The 15,600-nt window shown below is 42.4% G+C and overlaps 1 protein-coding gene across 1 annotated transcript in view; it reads left to right on the forward strand.

Moving 5' to 3' along the window:
• XRRA1 (X-ray radiation resistance associated 1) overlaps positions 1–15,600 on the forward strand; it is a 63,873-nt gene that overhangs the window by 2,137 nt on the left and 46,136 nt on the right. Inside the window, exons 2-5 of the mRNA XM_063431961.1 lie at positions 8,515–8,612; positions 10,928–11,118; positions 11,811–11,882; positions 14,087–14,159. Of these exons, the coding sequence (XP_063288031.1) occupies positions 8,519–8,612; positions 10,928–11,118; positions 11,811–11,882; positions 14,087–14,159 (430 nt within the window). The 5' untranslated portion in view covers positions 8,515–8,518. The remainder of the gene's footprint in view (positions 1–8,514; positions 8,613–10,927; positions 11,119–11,810; positions 11,883–14,086; positions 14,160–15,600) is intronic.

Here is a 15,600-nt window from a genome sequence, read left to right on the forward strand (position 1 = left end):
TGTATAACAGAGCTCCACAGCAATAATACTCCCAGTAATGTGTCTGAGTGTATAACAGAGCTCCACAGCAATAATACTCCCAGTAATGTGTCTGAGTGTATAACAGAGCTCCCCGGCAATAATACTCCCAGTAATGTGTCTGAGTGTATAACAGAACTCCTCAGCAATAATACTACCAGCAATGTGTCTTTAAAGGGTTACTCAAGCCACCAAGACCACTTCTACTTTAAACACTGCATGTATTGAGATATTGGTAATTGTGTCCTGGAGACGAGTTGCAACGATGGGACACGTGACAATTGTCAATTAGATGCATAAAATACATCCGTCACCAGCATGCTGTCAATGGACATATTGAGCTTCTTCCTTCAGGCAGAGGGGAATCCTGGATGTCCACTCACTCCTTCCTTCCCTCCCTGTGTGCAGCCACACCCCATCACAGCGAGCAATATGTTTCTTTTAGTAATATTCCTCCTGCCTCCCTGCATACGCTCTGAGACGATTAACAGGTCCAATCGTAGACTTTGATTGAACTTCTCGCAGCTGCCACGATGCTATGAGGGGGTCAGGGAAGCTATGCTGGGAGCTTCTTCAAGTCGATGGGGGGTGCCTAAAAATAATGGCTAATAGGGTATTACTCATTTTAAAAAGACATGCATTGAAAAAAAAGGGTTTGCAGTAATCCTTTAAACAACAATAAATGTGTTTAGTAATCAGCCTGTGCAAATAATATACATTGTTCTTGTTCTAAATTACATTTTAGTTCCATAAACTGTTATTAGTAAATCAACTAAAATTTCTCAGAACAGCCCCGCTCCTGGCCACACCTCCACTCTCACTCCTAAAATTGAAGTCCATTTGAAATGTTGGGAGATACGTGGATATACGAGCTTTAACGGGAGACTGTAGTCCTGGGAATACCAAGTTGATACTTGAATCTGTATTGAGTTCTATGTATATAGTTGCACTTGATGTGTATAACTTATTATATGCATAACTGTGTTTTTTTTTCTGTCTCATTTTTGGCAATTTAATCATGCTTAATCTTGCTATAGAATATTGAAACAAAAGAAGCCCTTTCTGTCCTTTATAAAACCAATGCATACTATGTATGGGTGCATTTAAAAAGAAACCCTTAATTTAAGGTAGAATAAGCATCTAGCACTAATTCTAGGTTTTTGTTTTGGTTTAGAACAGGCTTCCCCAAACTCCGGCCCTCCAGATGTTGCTGAAGTACAACTCCCATGATTCTCAGCCTATCTATTTCATTCATAGAATCATGGGAGTTGTAGCCTGGTTTAGAACTTGGGCCACGCAAAGGAGTGCAAAGGGCTCTATGCAGTGCTAACTTTGAGCCCCAGCTGACAGACAGGAGCCCCAAATATCGGCCCTGCTCACACCAAAACTACAGGTTGTTCCATCCTATCGTAACGCAGTTAAAGCCCACAATTTTTAGGTTGGTGTGGAACATCCAAATGTCGTTAAAGGATTAATAACATTAGGATATTGATAATTAGATAGATTATATTTACTAACTAAACTAAAATATTAACTAAACTAAAACATGTATATTTTTAAGAATAGATTATTTATAATATTTATTGTTACATTGTATGCCACCCATAATACATATTAGAAACTCAGATTACTCTATCATGTTTTTCTCCTAAATACTGAATGGCTAATGCATGCGGACTACAAAATCCAGATATTGTTAATAAGATGCAATACTGGGTGTGAATGATCCAGAATTGAGTCCGGTTGTCAGCCTGCCGGAATACCGCCTGAGAACAGAAATCTTAAAATCCAGGTGTGAATTGTAATATCCGAACAATTTGCTACCAGCAGGCAGAAGTCCCAATGTTCCTATTATCCTGACAGTTCTAAGGCTTTTTATGTGGACAGTTTTTATAAAGATTCTATCACTCCGTGTCTGCAGCCTTGTGCTGTGTCCTAAAGTGGTACTCCTCACAAGTAATAGGGGACATTGGGAATTTTCCTCAGAAAAGCTCTACCTACAATCAGCCTGCTGGTAGAGTTACATGTGAAGTATTAATTCACAGATTTTACTATTAACATGACCTAAAGTCATGATTTTATTAACGACACGGAGGCGAGTACTATGCTGCACTCTTTCTTTATTTTCCCTCAGCAGCAAAGAATTTTTTTTTTCAAAACATAACCAGTAGTAACAGTAAACAGTCTGAGATGAGTATCTTCTTAGCAACAGGAACAGCCAATCTGATTCCGCTCTCCAGCATAATAGGCTCTGTCAACCAATCCAATTCCTCTTTATTTGGGATCCCGAAGCAGTATAATCATCCAACCAAAAAAAGGGACCGTGTAACAAGGGTATCCCCAACGATCTGAAGTAGGTTAGGCTTTAAGACAAGGAGAAATGTGGTAATATCCTAGTACCAAACTGGGTGTACGAATAAATCATAATTGTCATAATACCATTTTAATTCTCCTAAGCCATAGTGGTTAAGTGAAGTATTGACAAGCGTAACCTGTGGAAATTCCATGACTACTAAGACTTACCGTGAAATCAACTTACCCATGTACCATCCTTCCACGGGATGGGCGGGAGGGATAATACTCGCCTCCGTGTCGTTAATAAAATCATGACTTTACGTCATGTTAATAGTAAAATCTGTGAATTTTATTAAGACACGGAGGCTCCTATTATGCTGGTTTAAAGCTGAGAGATTACCGTTCCTGCAAAGTGCTGAATGGGTTTAAAGTAAAAGTCACGAAAGGTAGATTCTGAGGACCAATCGTCCGCCTTCTGAATGTCTTCAAGACGACAACCAATCAAGGAGGCCCTGGAAGCCATCGCTCCTCGCACTGAGTGAGTTGAGAATAGTGAGGTGTCAATGCCCGCTAGGGACATAATCCATTTAACCCATCGAGCCAGGGTCGGAATAGACACTGGTAGGTGTGGTTTTTGGAGGGATACAAAGAGTTCGTGTTTCGTTATGTCTCGTAGTGTGGAGGTGTGAAGTTCATAAGTTTGTAAGCATTTGACCGGGCATAAAAGCGGCCTGTCAGGGAACACTGGGTATGACACTTTCTTCGAAGACGTCTTTGTTCTGCAATATATATCGAAAGTGACCCCTTACGGGGTGTAGGAACGTGCGGTAATGTCCAGGGCTCTGACATCGGAGACCCTTTTGCAGGATATGAGGCAGAGAAATATAGCCAGCTTGGCCGACAGTTGTTTCAGGAATAGCAATGCGTTGTCTGGCCATGATTCAAGGAAATTGAGGATGATGGAAACGTCCCATAATACCGAGTATCGTGGTAGTGGGGGACGTGCAAATTTAATGCTACGTAGGAGTCTACATATCAGCGGGTGGCGTCCTATTGGGACTCCATCTATCCCTTGGTGTGAAGCCGAAATGGCCGATCGGTACAGGTTCACTGTACGATAGGCTTTGCCGTCTTCAAACAATGAAGTTAGGAATTGGAGGATTCCAGTCAAAGGAGCTAATATGGGATCCAAATCTCGTTCCAGGCACCAATCACGCCATCTGCTCCATGAAGACTTATAAGCCTGTCTCGTGCCGGGCGCCCATGCGCTCTCGAGAAGGTGTAGAGTTGATTCTGAAACTCCCTCGATTGCCCAAGGTCCCCTGAAATTAGCCACACACATAGATGTAGTAGGCCTCGCTGTACCAGGGGGTGAGGAGATCCGTCCGGGTCCTGAAGCAGGTACTCGAAATGTGGCAGAATGCGAGGTATGTCTGGTTCCCGTCTGTCGTCGTAACTGCAGTAGGCAGCGGGGAATCAACGGTGGAAATGCATAATTCCTTGTGGACGACCAATCTTGGGTGAACGCATCTGTCGCCAGTGCTGCTGGGTCTGGTCTCCAGCTGAAAAATCTGGAAAGTTGTGTATTCAAGCGGGAGGCGAAAAGATCTTTGTCCATGGGGCCCCATAACGACTGGATATCTCTGAAGACCCTGGGGTCCAGTTGCCAATCGCTGGTGTCTCAGAGGTGTCGTGAGTACCAATCTGCTGCAGTAACAGAAATGCCCTGAGTCAGGCAGAACTGCCAAAAATCTCGTGCCATTTTCGCCAGGACCTACGATTTCGTGCCCCCTAGATGGTTGATATATCAGACTGAAGGATAGAGCATTGTGCTTGAGTTGGTGAGAAGCTGCGGATCGCAAAGGATCCTGCCAGGAGTTCCAGGCAATTGATTTGGAGTGTAGATTTGCTGCCGGACCATCTACCACCTGTAGATACGTCTCCACAGCGAGGACCCCAACCGTGCAAACGTCGGATTCTATTACGAGATCTGGTGTGGTGCCGAAAATGGCGCGACCATTCCAGGCTTCCATATGGGAAAGCCACCATGTCAGTTCGTCTTTCGCTTCCGAGTTAAGAGTGATCATATCTGTGTAGGAGACCCCGTCTCTCAAGTGGGAAGCTTGTAGACGTTGTAACGCTCGGTAATGAAGAGGGCCCGGAAAGATGGCTTGTATGGAGGCCGCCAGGAGGCCAATCACTCTCGCCAACTGTTTGAGGGTAAGCTGGGGAGTCGCCAGAGTGCGTTTGATTTCCTTTTTTATATGTTCAGTTTCGTCATTGGTAGATGTAGGGTCTGAAACGTAGAGTCCACGATGAGACCCAAGAACTCTATGTGTTGTGTGGGAGCCAAAATGGATTTTTCCCAATTGATGAGGAAGCCTAATTTCTGTTATTGAGTCTGAGTCCAGTTCAGATGGGTCTTGGCAAGTTGGGTGGACTGACCCGTGATGAGGATGTCGTCCAAGTAAATTATGAGACGTACTCCTCGTCTCCGCTATAGAGCTATCACGGGCTTCATGAGTTTGGTGAAACACCACAGGGCTGAGGATAGTCCGAATGGGAGGCAAGTGAATCTCCACTTCCTTCCTTGCCAGATGAACTGCAGGAAGTCTTGGTATTGCGGGGCAATCGGCACTGTAAGATAAGCGTCTTTGAGATCTAACTTCACTATCCAGTCTGATGGTTGGAGGAGATCTCTTAGGCAATGTATTCCTTCCATCTTGAAGTGGTTGTAGGAGACGTAAGTGTTGAGTTTCAAATTGATCACTGGGCGGACACTTCTGCCTTTCTTGGCAACCAGGAACAGGTTGCTCACATAGCCTGGTGTGGCCATAGGGATTTCTGAGATGGCTTGTTTGCGTTTCAAATCCAAGACTTCCTTGGTGACAAGGGTTTTGTCTTGTAGGGAAAAAGACATTTCCCGCGGTGGGGAGTATTGTACTGGTAGGGACAGAAAGTCTATGGTATACCCTTTTACAGTGTTTAATATCCAAGCATCTGATGAAATGTGGGACCAAGTGTGGAAAACATTTCGGAGTCTGCCCCCCACTGCCCATAGGGAAGGATGAAAATTGAGAGGACTTACCATAAGGTCGTCGTCCTGAGTGAGCGTTTCGTGGTCCACGAGCAACCCATGGTCGCCCACGCTGTGGAAAGAACGCCGGAGCGTTGCGGTGTTCTGTAAAACTAGCTCGTCCTGTATAGGAGCCTCGGTTCTATAACTCCTGTTAACACGACCGGACAGATAACTCCTTGCTCTTCTGGCCCCACCAAAAACCTTGGGGTGAAACACCTTGTGCATGTTTGATTGCGCTTTGTCTAGGGCAGTAAACATGTGTACGAAGGAGCCTAACTCCTTCACAAAATTGTCTCTGAATAGGAGACCTTTGGCTTGGGCGCCTGGCTCATTCAGGGCCATATTAACCAGCTTCGGTTCTATTTTTAATAATATTGCCTTGCGGCGCTCTGTGGCCATCGCCGTGTTGGCATTGACAATCAAGGAAATAACCCGTTGGATCCATCCATTTATAGTGGCACGGTCTAGCTCTTGGTCATCTTGAACCACTTCAAATATCTTGGTTGCTGGGCCCAAGATGTCTAAGACTTTATCTTGGCAGTTGCGCAGGGAAAAGTCTAAGCCTTTATTAGGCTTCCAGCCTGTCTTTCCCAAGAACTGGGTAATTTTTGGGTCAACTGCAGGTGTTCTGCAGGCATCATCTGGGACCGTGGGGCATGGGCATTCTGCCCGTAGTTTATTCCGTGTCGCCTTATCTAAAGGCTTGCGTACTCTTAACGCTATATACTTGGCCACATGTTCCGAGGGGGGACCACTCCGCCGACCGTGGGTGGCGTAGTAAATCGGGGTCAAATAGGGGTTCCCCATGGTGGTCCAAAATCTTATCCATGTCTCCTTGGGCCTTATGCTCCACAATATGTATATGCAACTGAAGCGCATCACAGTCTCGAGATGGGTCATATTCCTCGACCGGGCTATCTGATTCGGGATCCGATGGATCTACCGAATCCATATAAGCCTCCTCCTCAATATCGCTGAGATCCGACTCAGAATCTACTTGGGCTTTTGCCCTTTTCCATAGTCTAGCCGATTTTGCCCGGCTAGTGGCTCTTTTGCGCGGTGGCATAGTAGTCGCGCCATCTGTGACAGGTGTATGGCTGTCCATCTGTGACATTGAGGAATGTTTTACCTTTGCCAAGGCCTTGCGGCCAGCCTGAGGTTGCAAAGGGGACGTGACAGGCAAAACCTGGGCAAGAGTCGGTGGAGCTGATTTTTGTGCCTGCATCAGGGCATGCTTAAATGTCTGTGATATCGAGTCAGACATTAGTCCCATGGCTGACATAAGGGCTTTAGTCATAGCTTGTGACATAGTGTTATCTATCAGGGTCTGCATATCAGCAGAGGTATCAAGCTCAGCGGGGGAACCCGCTCCATTATCAGACACACCTGAAGGTGCTTTAAAACCACCTTGGTTGGGGTTATGAGGGTGTGGGAGCATCTTTGTCAGAAGGCATAATAATTATGCAGTTGACTGACAGGATTATTTCCTAGTAATAAGAGAACAAAACCTGTGGGGAATAAAACCTGTAGAGTGAGTAACCCAAAGGAGGGAATCTAAAGTATAGAAACATCTTTATGAATATTATTATTAATATTATTATAAATATTATTATCACTCACAGAATAATGAATGATACAGAAGAGACAGAGAGCCGTCTGACCGCCACTAGCACTAACCCCCAACTCCGAGTTCCGGTCTTTGGGGGGCAGTACTAGCTTCAGGACGTGGGAAAGGCAATAAAATGGCCGCCGCGAGCGGCAAAAGTCCCGAAAGGGAAGGGAGCAGAAGCGTTCGTGTAGACGAACACCTTTTTGGGGTTACCAATGCGTTCGCGGAATTATTCAGCTAAACTGCTGAATGAGAGGTTCGTGAAAATGAACGCAAGGTTCCAAGTGGTTTCATTTTTAATCAGATGTAACTTACTTTAAAGGTTTTTATCTCCTGCTCCATAAATTTAACTTTAATCACATACAGGAGGCTCCAGCAGAGTCTAGCAATCTATTAACAGAGCAGGAGATAAGACATTCTAAATTAAAGAATAATTTTAAATAATGGAAGTTTAAACATTAGATGACTCATTTTACAGGAAGTGTTTATGAATGCTGTGTGAGTCACATGTAGGCAGGTGTGCCTAGGGAATAGAGAACTAAGACTGTGGGGGCATGATCTATGTACCAGAACTGTTTAATGAAGCTAAAGTTGTTTTGGCAACTATAGTGTTCCTTTAACATTTCGGAAGAAGAAGATTTATTTCACCACTTTTTTTGGGGGGGAAAAAGTGTCATAAGAATTCATAAATCTGTTACATCAGTGGAAAAAAGCACATATTAAAAATGACAGGGGCAAATAAAGCAGCAGATAAAAAATCCAACAGATTAAAAGCGGCTCTATGACCTCAGACTTACCTTTCTCCAGTCGTTTCCTCTTCTCTTCCCTTTTCCCAATCTCTTCTTATTTTCTAATCTATTTTCCTTTAAATATATAAAACAAAGTAGAAACTTCTTTGTCTTATGGATTTTTCCTACGCTTGGCAAATCTTGACAAATGGTTTTGCTTAAGATAGCTCCACTTCCTTTGTCAAGCAGTAATTATGCCATAATACGAACCTTTCCATCAAGTAATCGGGTTTCATATCTTCAATTCCAATCACAGTGCGTGTGCGGGAATTAGATCCTGTCGCTTACTATGGGTAAATGACGGCACTGTGAGTACATCACTACCAGTAACTTAAAGATGGTGGTGCCTTGAAAACGCATCCAGCGCCACAAAGAATTCTTAGAATAAAAGTGACTAACGGGGCTAATGTTAAAAATAGACATATTGGAAGGAAACTAGGAACGAGTAGAGTCGGGTGGGGAGGATAAAAAACATAGAGGTCAGACCATGATAGAACAGCTTTAATTAATTGCTCTAAAAATTGCCTGAACATCACTTTGAGCTTCTAATTGCATCCAAACAAGGGAAATGCCATCTAGGACTGAGTGTAGCTGTTCAGCTGAGTGTCTAAGTGATTTACTGTGAGCGTAGTTTATCCACAGTGCTTCCTTGCATAGTGAAATGTCTGCCTGCCATATACAATGCAAAGAAAGAATCCAGTGTCCAAACGATTTTCTTTGTTAAGAGACATGGCTTCCGCAGGACTCTACAAAATGGGCCGAGGAGAAGTAGCTGTATCCAACTGTTTCCCTCCAAGAAACCTTCTTCGCCTGAGTAATGGAAGTAAGTTTATTATACACATTGTTCATTGTTTTATAATTCCATTTACATAATAGTAACACTTAAAAGGGCAATCTGGGTAATAGTAACACTTAAAAGGGCAATAAGTACAACTTAAAGAGCACTCAAAGCACCAAAACAACTTTTAGTTTAAAGGGACACTATAAGGTTAACTTAATGAAGAAGTTTTGGTGTATAGAGCATGCCTCTGAAATCTCACTGCTCAATTCTCTGCTATTTAGGAGTTAAATCAAATTGTTTATGCACTCTAGTCACACCTCCTTGCATGTGACTTGCACAGCCTTCCTAAATACTTCCTGTAAAGAGTCATCTAATATTTATCCTTTCTTTATTGCTAATTCTGTTTAATTTAGATTTTCTTATCCCCCTGCTATGTTAATAGCTTGCTAGACCCAACAGAAGCCTCTTGTATGTAATTAAAGTTCAATTTACACAGCAGGAGATAAAATATTTTTAGGAAAGTTACATCTGATTGAAAGTGAAACCAGTTTTTTTCATGCAGGTTGTGTCAATCAGGGCCGGGGGAGGTGTGGCAAGGGCTGCATAAACAGAAACAAAGTGTTTTAACCGTAAAGGGCAGTGAATTGAGCAGTAAAACCTGAGAGGCATGATCTACACACAAAAAATGCTTCATTAAAGGACCACTATAGGCCCCCAGACCACTTCAGCTTAATGAAGTGGTCTGGGTGCCTGGTCCAGCTCCGTTTAACCCTTTTTTTTATATAAACATAGCAGTTTCAGAGAAACTGCTATGTTTATATTAGGGTTAAGCCAGCCTCTAGTGGCTGTCTCATTGACAGCCACTAGAGGCGCTTGCGTGCTTCTCACTGTGAAAATCACAGTGAGAAGACGCCAGCGTCCATAGGAAAGCATTGTAAATGCTTTCCTATGAGACTGGCTGAATGCGCACGCGGCTCCTGCCGCGCATGCGCATTCAGCCGAGGAGGCGGAGAGGAGGAGGAAAGCAGGAGGAGAGCTCCCCGCCCGGCGCTGGAAAAAGAGGTAAGTTTAACCCCTTTCTCTCCATCCAGCCCCGCGGGAGTGGGTCCCTGAGGGTGGGGGCACCCTCAGGGCACTATAGTGCCAGGAAAACGAGTATGTTTTTCTGGCACTATAGTGGTCCTTTAAGCTTAAGTTGTTTTGGTGACTATAGTGTTCCGTTAACTTTCAATCAGATCTTACAGCACAGTTGGTTTATTTTAGGAGTTCTTATCTTTTGCTTTGTTAATTGAAATTTAATCCAAAAGGAATTTTAAAAGGGGGATGTTTCTTCACGTTAGCTCGTAACAAGGACGATGTGAACAACGATTTACTGTTGCATATTATGTTGATATCGCTACATATTCTTAGAACAATTTTTACTTGTCTATTACTTTTTGTATTATACATCATGTGCCAATATAAAGAATAAAAAAAGGGGAAAAAAAGGGGTGGGGAGGTCTTTCTTTACAATGAGTGTTTGTAGCGGGACTGTGTAAGTCATAGCTAAGGAAGGTGTGACTGCATAAACAAAGTGAACTTCTAAATGACATAGAATGGAGCAGTGCCATGATATGTACACCAAAACTGATTCATTAAGCTAAATTTGTTTTGGTGCTTAGAGGGTCCCTTTAAAGACGAACTGTCATCGGTGGAATTTACACTATTGAACAAAACATTGAGAATCACATGTAACCTAGGTTAAAAAAGCACTTTAACCCCTTAAGGACCAAACTTCTGGAATAAAATGGAATCATGACGTGTCACACACGTCATGTGTCCTTAAGGGGTTAAGCACCATAACCACTGAAGCTCATTGTAGGAGCTCTCAGCAGCAGAGGAGGTGACGGTAGGCGCCCAATGGGACCCAGGTAAGTTGTCCCTACTTCCTTTGGAATGGCACACGGTAACTCCTGGCACCATAACCACAGGGAACCTCCTGGCAACATTTCAATTTTAAAAATTTATATAAAAAATTTAGCAATTGCCATTCTAATCCAGTTCAGACCAAGCACAGTCAGGGCAAACCTTGCAAATGAAGAAGAGAAATAGAGACAGTGTTTTATTTCCACTCTTCTGTGTAGGCTTTCTATATGCTGACTGCCAGATGCAAGGGGCAGAGCTTATAAAAAGGACTCATTTTTTTTTACATTTATTTTTCACACCGAACAAATGCATATTTGTCAAATATAGGGGATAAGTAAAGATATTAAAAATCACGACTTGATGGTTTTACCCTTTAAGAGGTTATGGGCGGAAAAACTTTGCAAAATAAAATAAAAACATTAAAGTTTCAACCTTGACCTTCTCATTCACAGGTGCTGGTCATTGGCTGATGGCTCATAAAACTACCCCAGAGGGTAGGTTCAGGGCCTTGGTCTGCTCAGCTTCATCAGACCATGCTAGAAGCTCTGACCTAAAAAATACCTCGACTACTGGTCAGCAAAGAAGAAGGCCCTCACACAGAACACTGGGCAATCAGGAATGTGTCATGGATGGCCCGTTTCTGGTAAGTTAGTAACATTAACATCTTAGCCACCAAGGCTTTTCCAAGACTCCATGCAGTTTAGACAGAGGCCCTTTTGGCACTTTACCTATGTGTTCGTTCCACTTTAACGTAAACATTATATGTTTTTAAAAAACTGACATGGCTTTCTTTTGATACACTATATGTATGCAATTACTCCCTATTTCCTACACATATACCTTATGTGTATTATTTATGTATGCAATAATATTAATACAATGTTGAAAAATTAGAAAAAAAAAGAAAAAATTAAGAAAAAAAAAAATTTTTCACAGTATTGCTTCTACTAATTTTAACAGAGTTAGTTTAAACGAAGAATAATAATTTAAAATAGATTGTTAAAATGTCCAGTATGTTTAAAGGGCCACTATAGGCACCCAGTCTTGCTCATATATGAAGGGCTTAGCTGCTGAGCTCCGAGTCTTGCTCATATATGAAGGGCTTAGCTGCTGAGCTCCGAGTCTTGCTCATATATGAAGGGCTTAGCTGCTGAGCTCCGAGTCTTGCTCATATATGAAGGGCTTAGCTGCTGAGCTCCGAGTCTTGCTCATATACGAAGGTCATAGCAGGTGATCTCCAAGTCTTGCTCAAATATGAAGGGCTTACTGGTGACTTCCATCCCTTGCTCACAGCTGAAGTTGATGTTCTCCATATCTTGCTTATTTTTCTTTCAGATGAAAACTCATTTTGTGGAAAGACCAGATGATCTCTGCTCTGTGAATGTCAGTGACAGGAATCTGACTTCAGTAAGTGAGTGATCTGCTAGATCAATATGTCCACGACTGACCAAAACTCGTTCACAAGATCCATTATATCTGGACTCATATGTTCCCTTCCAGTACCCAGTGGCTAACTGCCTCCAGTACAGTTGTATGAAAACATGTGTGTGCCCCTGATAAAAGCGAAAAAACAAGTAGTTAAAATAGTAAATGCTTGATTTTAAGGTGAGTTTTTCGATCATTGCTTATTAGACCATTTCAAATTCAAGTTCTTCATGGACTGTGTGTCATTAGCTTGCAGGATTTGTTCAGATTTAGTAGAATCCATTCCTTCCTCTTTTACTAGATTCCCTGGGCCACCAGCAGAGCACAACCCCAAAACATGAAATTTCCCCCCACACTTTTAACAGACAAGGTTTTCCTTTCTTCAAATGCTTCCCCTTTTTTCTCTAAATGTATCTTTATTGATTGTATCCAAAGAGCTTAATTCCTAATTAATGAACCACAGCGCTTGTTACCAAAATGTCTCTGGTTTAGCTATGTGCTGTTTCATACTTATTATTGGGTTTAGATGTGAGGTCACCGGTAAGGTTTAATTCTGCCGACCATTCCATGCAAGGGCTTAATTTTTACAAGTGTTTTGTTTTCCTGATCATGCAACAAGTAGTTAGTTTTTTTTTTCTCTAACATAGAAACATAGAATGTGACGGCAGATAAAAACCATTCGGCCCATCTAGTCTTCCCAATTTTCTAAATACTTTCATTAATCCCTGGCCTTATGTTATAGTTAGGATGGCCTTATGCCTATTCCACGCATGCTTAAACTCCTTTACTGTGTTAACCTCTACCACTTCAGCTGGAAGGCTTTTCCATGCATCCACTACCCTCTCAGTAAAGTAATACTTCCGGATATTATTTTTAAACCTTTGCCACTCTAATTTAAGACTATGTCCTCTTGTTGTGGTAGTTTTTCTTCTTTTAAATAAAGTCTCCTCCTTTACTGTGTTGATTCCCTTTATGTATTTAAATGTTTCTATCATATTCCCTCTCTCTCGTCTTTTCCTCCAAGCTATACATGTTAAGATCCTTTAACCTTTCCTGGTAAGGTATCAATATCCTTCTGAAGATACGGTCTCCAGTACTCCGTACAATACTCCAAGTGAGGTCTCACCAGTGTTCTGTACAATGGCATGAGCACTTCCCTCTTTCTACTGCTAATACCTCTCCCTATACAACCAAGTATTCTGCTAACATTTCCTGCTGCTCTATTACATTGTCTGCCTACCTTTAAGTCATCTGAAATAATCACCCCTAACCCCCTTTCCTCAGATGTTGAGGTTAGGACTCTATCAAATATTCTGTACTCTTCCCTTGAGTTTTTACGTCCAAGATGCATTATCTTGCACTTATCCACATTAAATGTCAGTTGCCACAACTCTGACCATTTTTCTAGTTTACCTAAATCATTTGCCATTTGGCTTATCCCTCCTGGAACATCAACCCTGTAACATATCTTAGTATCATCAGCAAAAAGACATACCTTACCATCAAGACCTTCTGCAATATCACTAATAAAAATATTAAAGAGAATGGGTCCAAGTACAGATCCCTGAGGTACCCCACTGGTGACAAGACCATGCTCAATTTTAGTGTTATGTTTACTCATCCTTTCTATTTAATGATGTGCTTGTGAGGTCTGAATGTAATGTAAAAATCCACAGTGCTGTATGCTATATGCTAGTGCCTGTCTTGATTCCCTGTAAGTCATTACTATAAGCACTGCCTTTGCACCTGTCAATCAGCACACAGAGAGCACAGAGAGAAGAGGAACTGAAACCAGTTTTAGTTACTTCTTGAATGCAACGTGTGCCCTGGCTGTGCCAGAACTAAACTGGATTGTTGTTCCAGTTGTTAACTTGTTAGTATACACTCCAGGCACCATAAGTACTTCATCTCAATTATATTGTTATGGTGCCTGGGGGTCTTGGGCACCATCCTACCTTAAGGGGTTAAACAGTTTAACTACAAAGTTGTCCAGACAGCTCCCATCTGCCCGGTCCCTCTTTCTCTGCTTCAGTCCCCGGCTTCAATATGGAATTCTCTAACTGGCTTCCTACTGAGGGAAATACACGACTGTGGTGGTAGTTTAATAGGACCTGAAGAACATTAATTAAACATTGCAGCAGAATCTGCATTTGGTAGTGATAACCATCTTGTCATGTTTTCCCAAGGCTCACACAGAAGACTTCCTGCAGTTTACATGTGTGGCATACATGAATGCCTCGGAAAATCGGCTGCTATTAGGTAAGCACAAGTTTGGATTTCTGTATAAATTCATTATTACCTCCTTAGCTTAGGAAGCTGCTCCATAACCTGTGCTTGCATATTCCCATGCCGGCTGTGGGCGACCATTCCTGCCCCAACTGTTAAACCTCCACATGGTTACACCAGTGGTGCTGTTATTGGGGGCCCAGAGCCTTATACCATATAGTTACAACAATGGTTCTCATAAGGGGGGATCCGGAGCCCTATACCTCATAGTAACAACAATGGTTCTGTTATTGGGGCCCAGAGGGCTATACCATATAGTTACAACAATGGTTCTGTTAATTGGGGCCCAGAGTCCTACACCTCATAGTTACAACAATGGTTCTGTTAAGTAGGGCCCAGAGCCCTATACCTCATAGTAACAACAATGGTTCTGTTAATTGGAGCCAGAGGCCTACACCTCCTAGTTACAACAATGGTTCTGTTAATGGGAGCCCAGAGCCCTATACCTCATAGTTACAACAATGGTTCTCATAAGGGGGGTTCCGGAGCCCTATACCTTATAGTAACAACAATGGTTCTGTTAATGGGAGCCAAGAGCCCTATATCTAATAGTTACAACAATGGTTCTGTTAATGGGAGCCCAGAGCCATATACCTTTATAGTAACAACAATGGTTCTGTTAATGGGAGCCAAGAGCCCTATACCTCATAGTTACAAGAATTGGTCTGTTAATGGGGGCCCAGAACCCTATACCTCATAGTTACAACAATGGTTCTCATAAGGGGGGATCCGGAGCCCTATACCTTAATGGGAGCCAAGAGCCCTATATCTAATAGTTACAACAATGGTTCTGTTAATGGGAGCCAAGAGCCCTGTACATCATAGTTACAAGAATGGGTCTGTTAATGGGGGCCCAGAGCCCTGTACCTCATAGTTACAACAATGGGTCTGTTAATGAGGGCCCAGAATTCTATACCTCATAGTTACAACAATAATTCTATTAATGGGGGCCCAGAGCCCTGTACCTCATAGTTACAGCAATGGGTCTGTTAATGGGGGCCCAGAATTCTATACCTCATAGTTACAACAATAATTCTATTAATGTGGGCCCAGAGCCCTACACCTCATAGTTACAAGAATGGTTCTGTTAATGGGAGCACCCTGCTGCATAGCTAAATCAATAGTTCTGTAATTGGGGGACACATGGTGCCCTGTACTATAGTTACAGCAATGGATCTGCTATTGGGGGACAAATGTTTTCCTGCTGCAAATTCTTTGAGAATATTTCCGATGCTGTTAAATATTAGTAAAGCAAAATTTCTTCCTGAAGTGCTGATAATACAGTATAGTTTCAGCAATAGTCCTGTTAATGGGGGAAATGAGGTGTCCTGCTTCTGATAATGGCTGAACTGGGCATTAGGAATGAGCTTAAAAATATGGGTTTTACATTTACTTACATTATTTTTACCAATTC

Source organism: Pelobates fuscus, chromosome 1 (assembly GCF_036172605.1).
Source record: "Pelobates fuscus isolate aPelFus1 chromosome 1, aPelFus1.pri, whole genome shotgun sequence".
NCBI classification, from domain to species: Eukaryota; Metazoa; Chordata; class Amphibia; order Anura; family Pelobatidae; genus Pelobates; species Pelobates fuscus.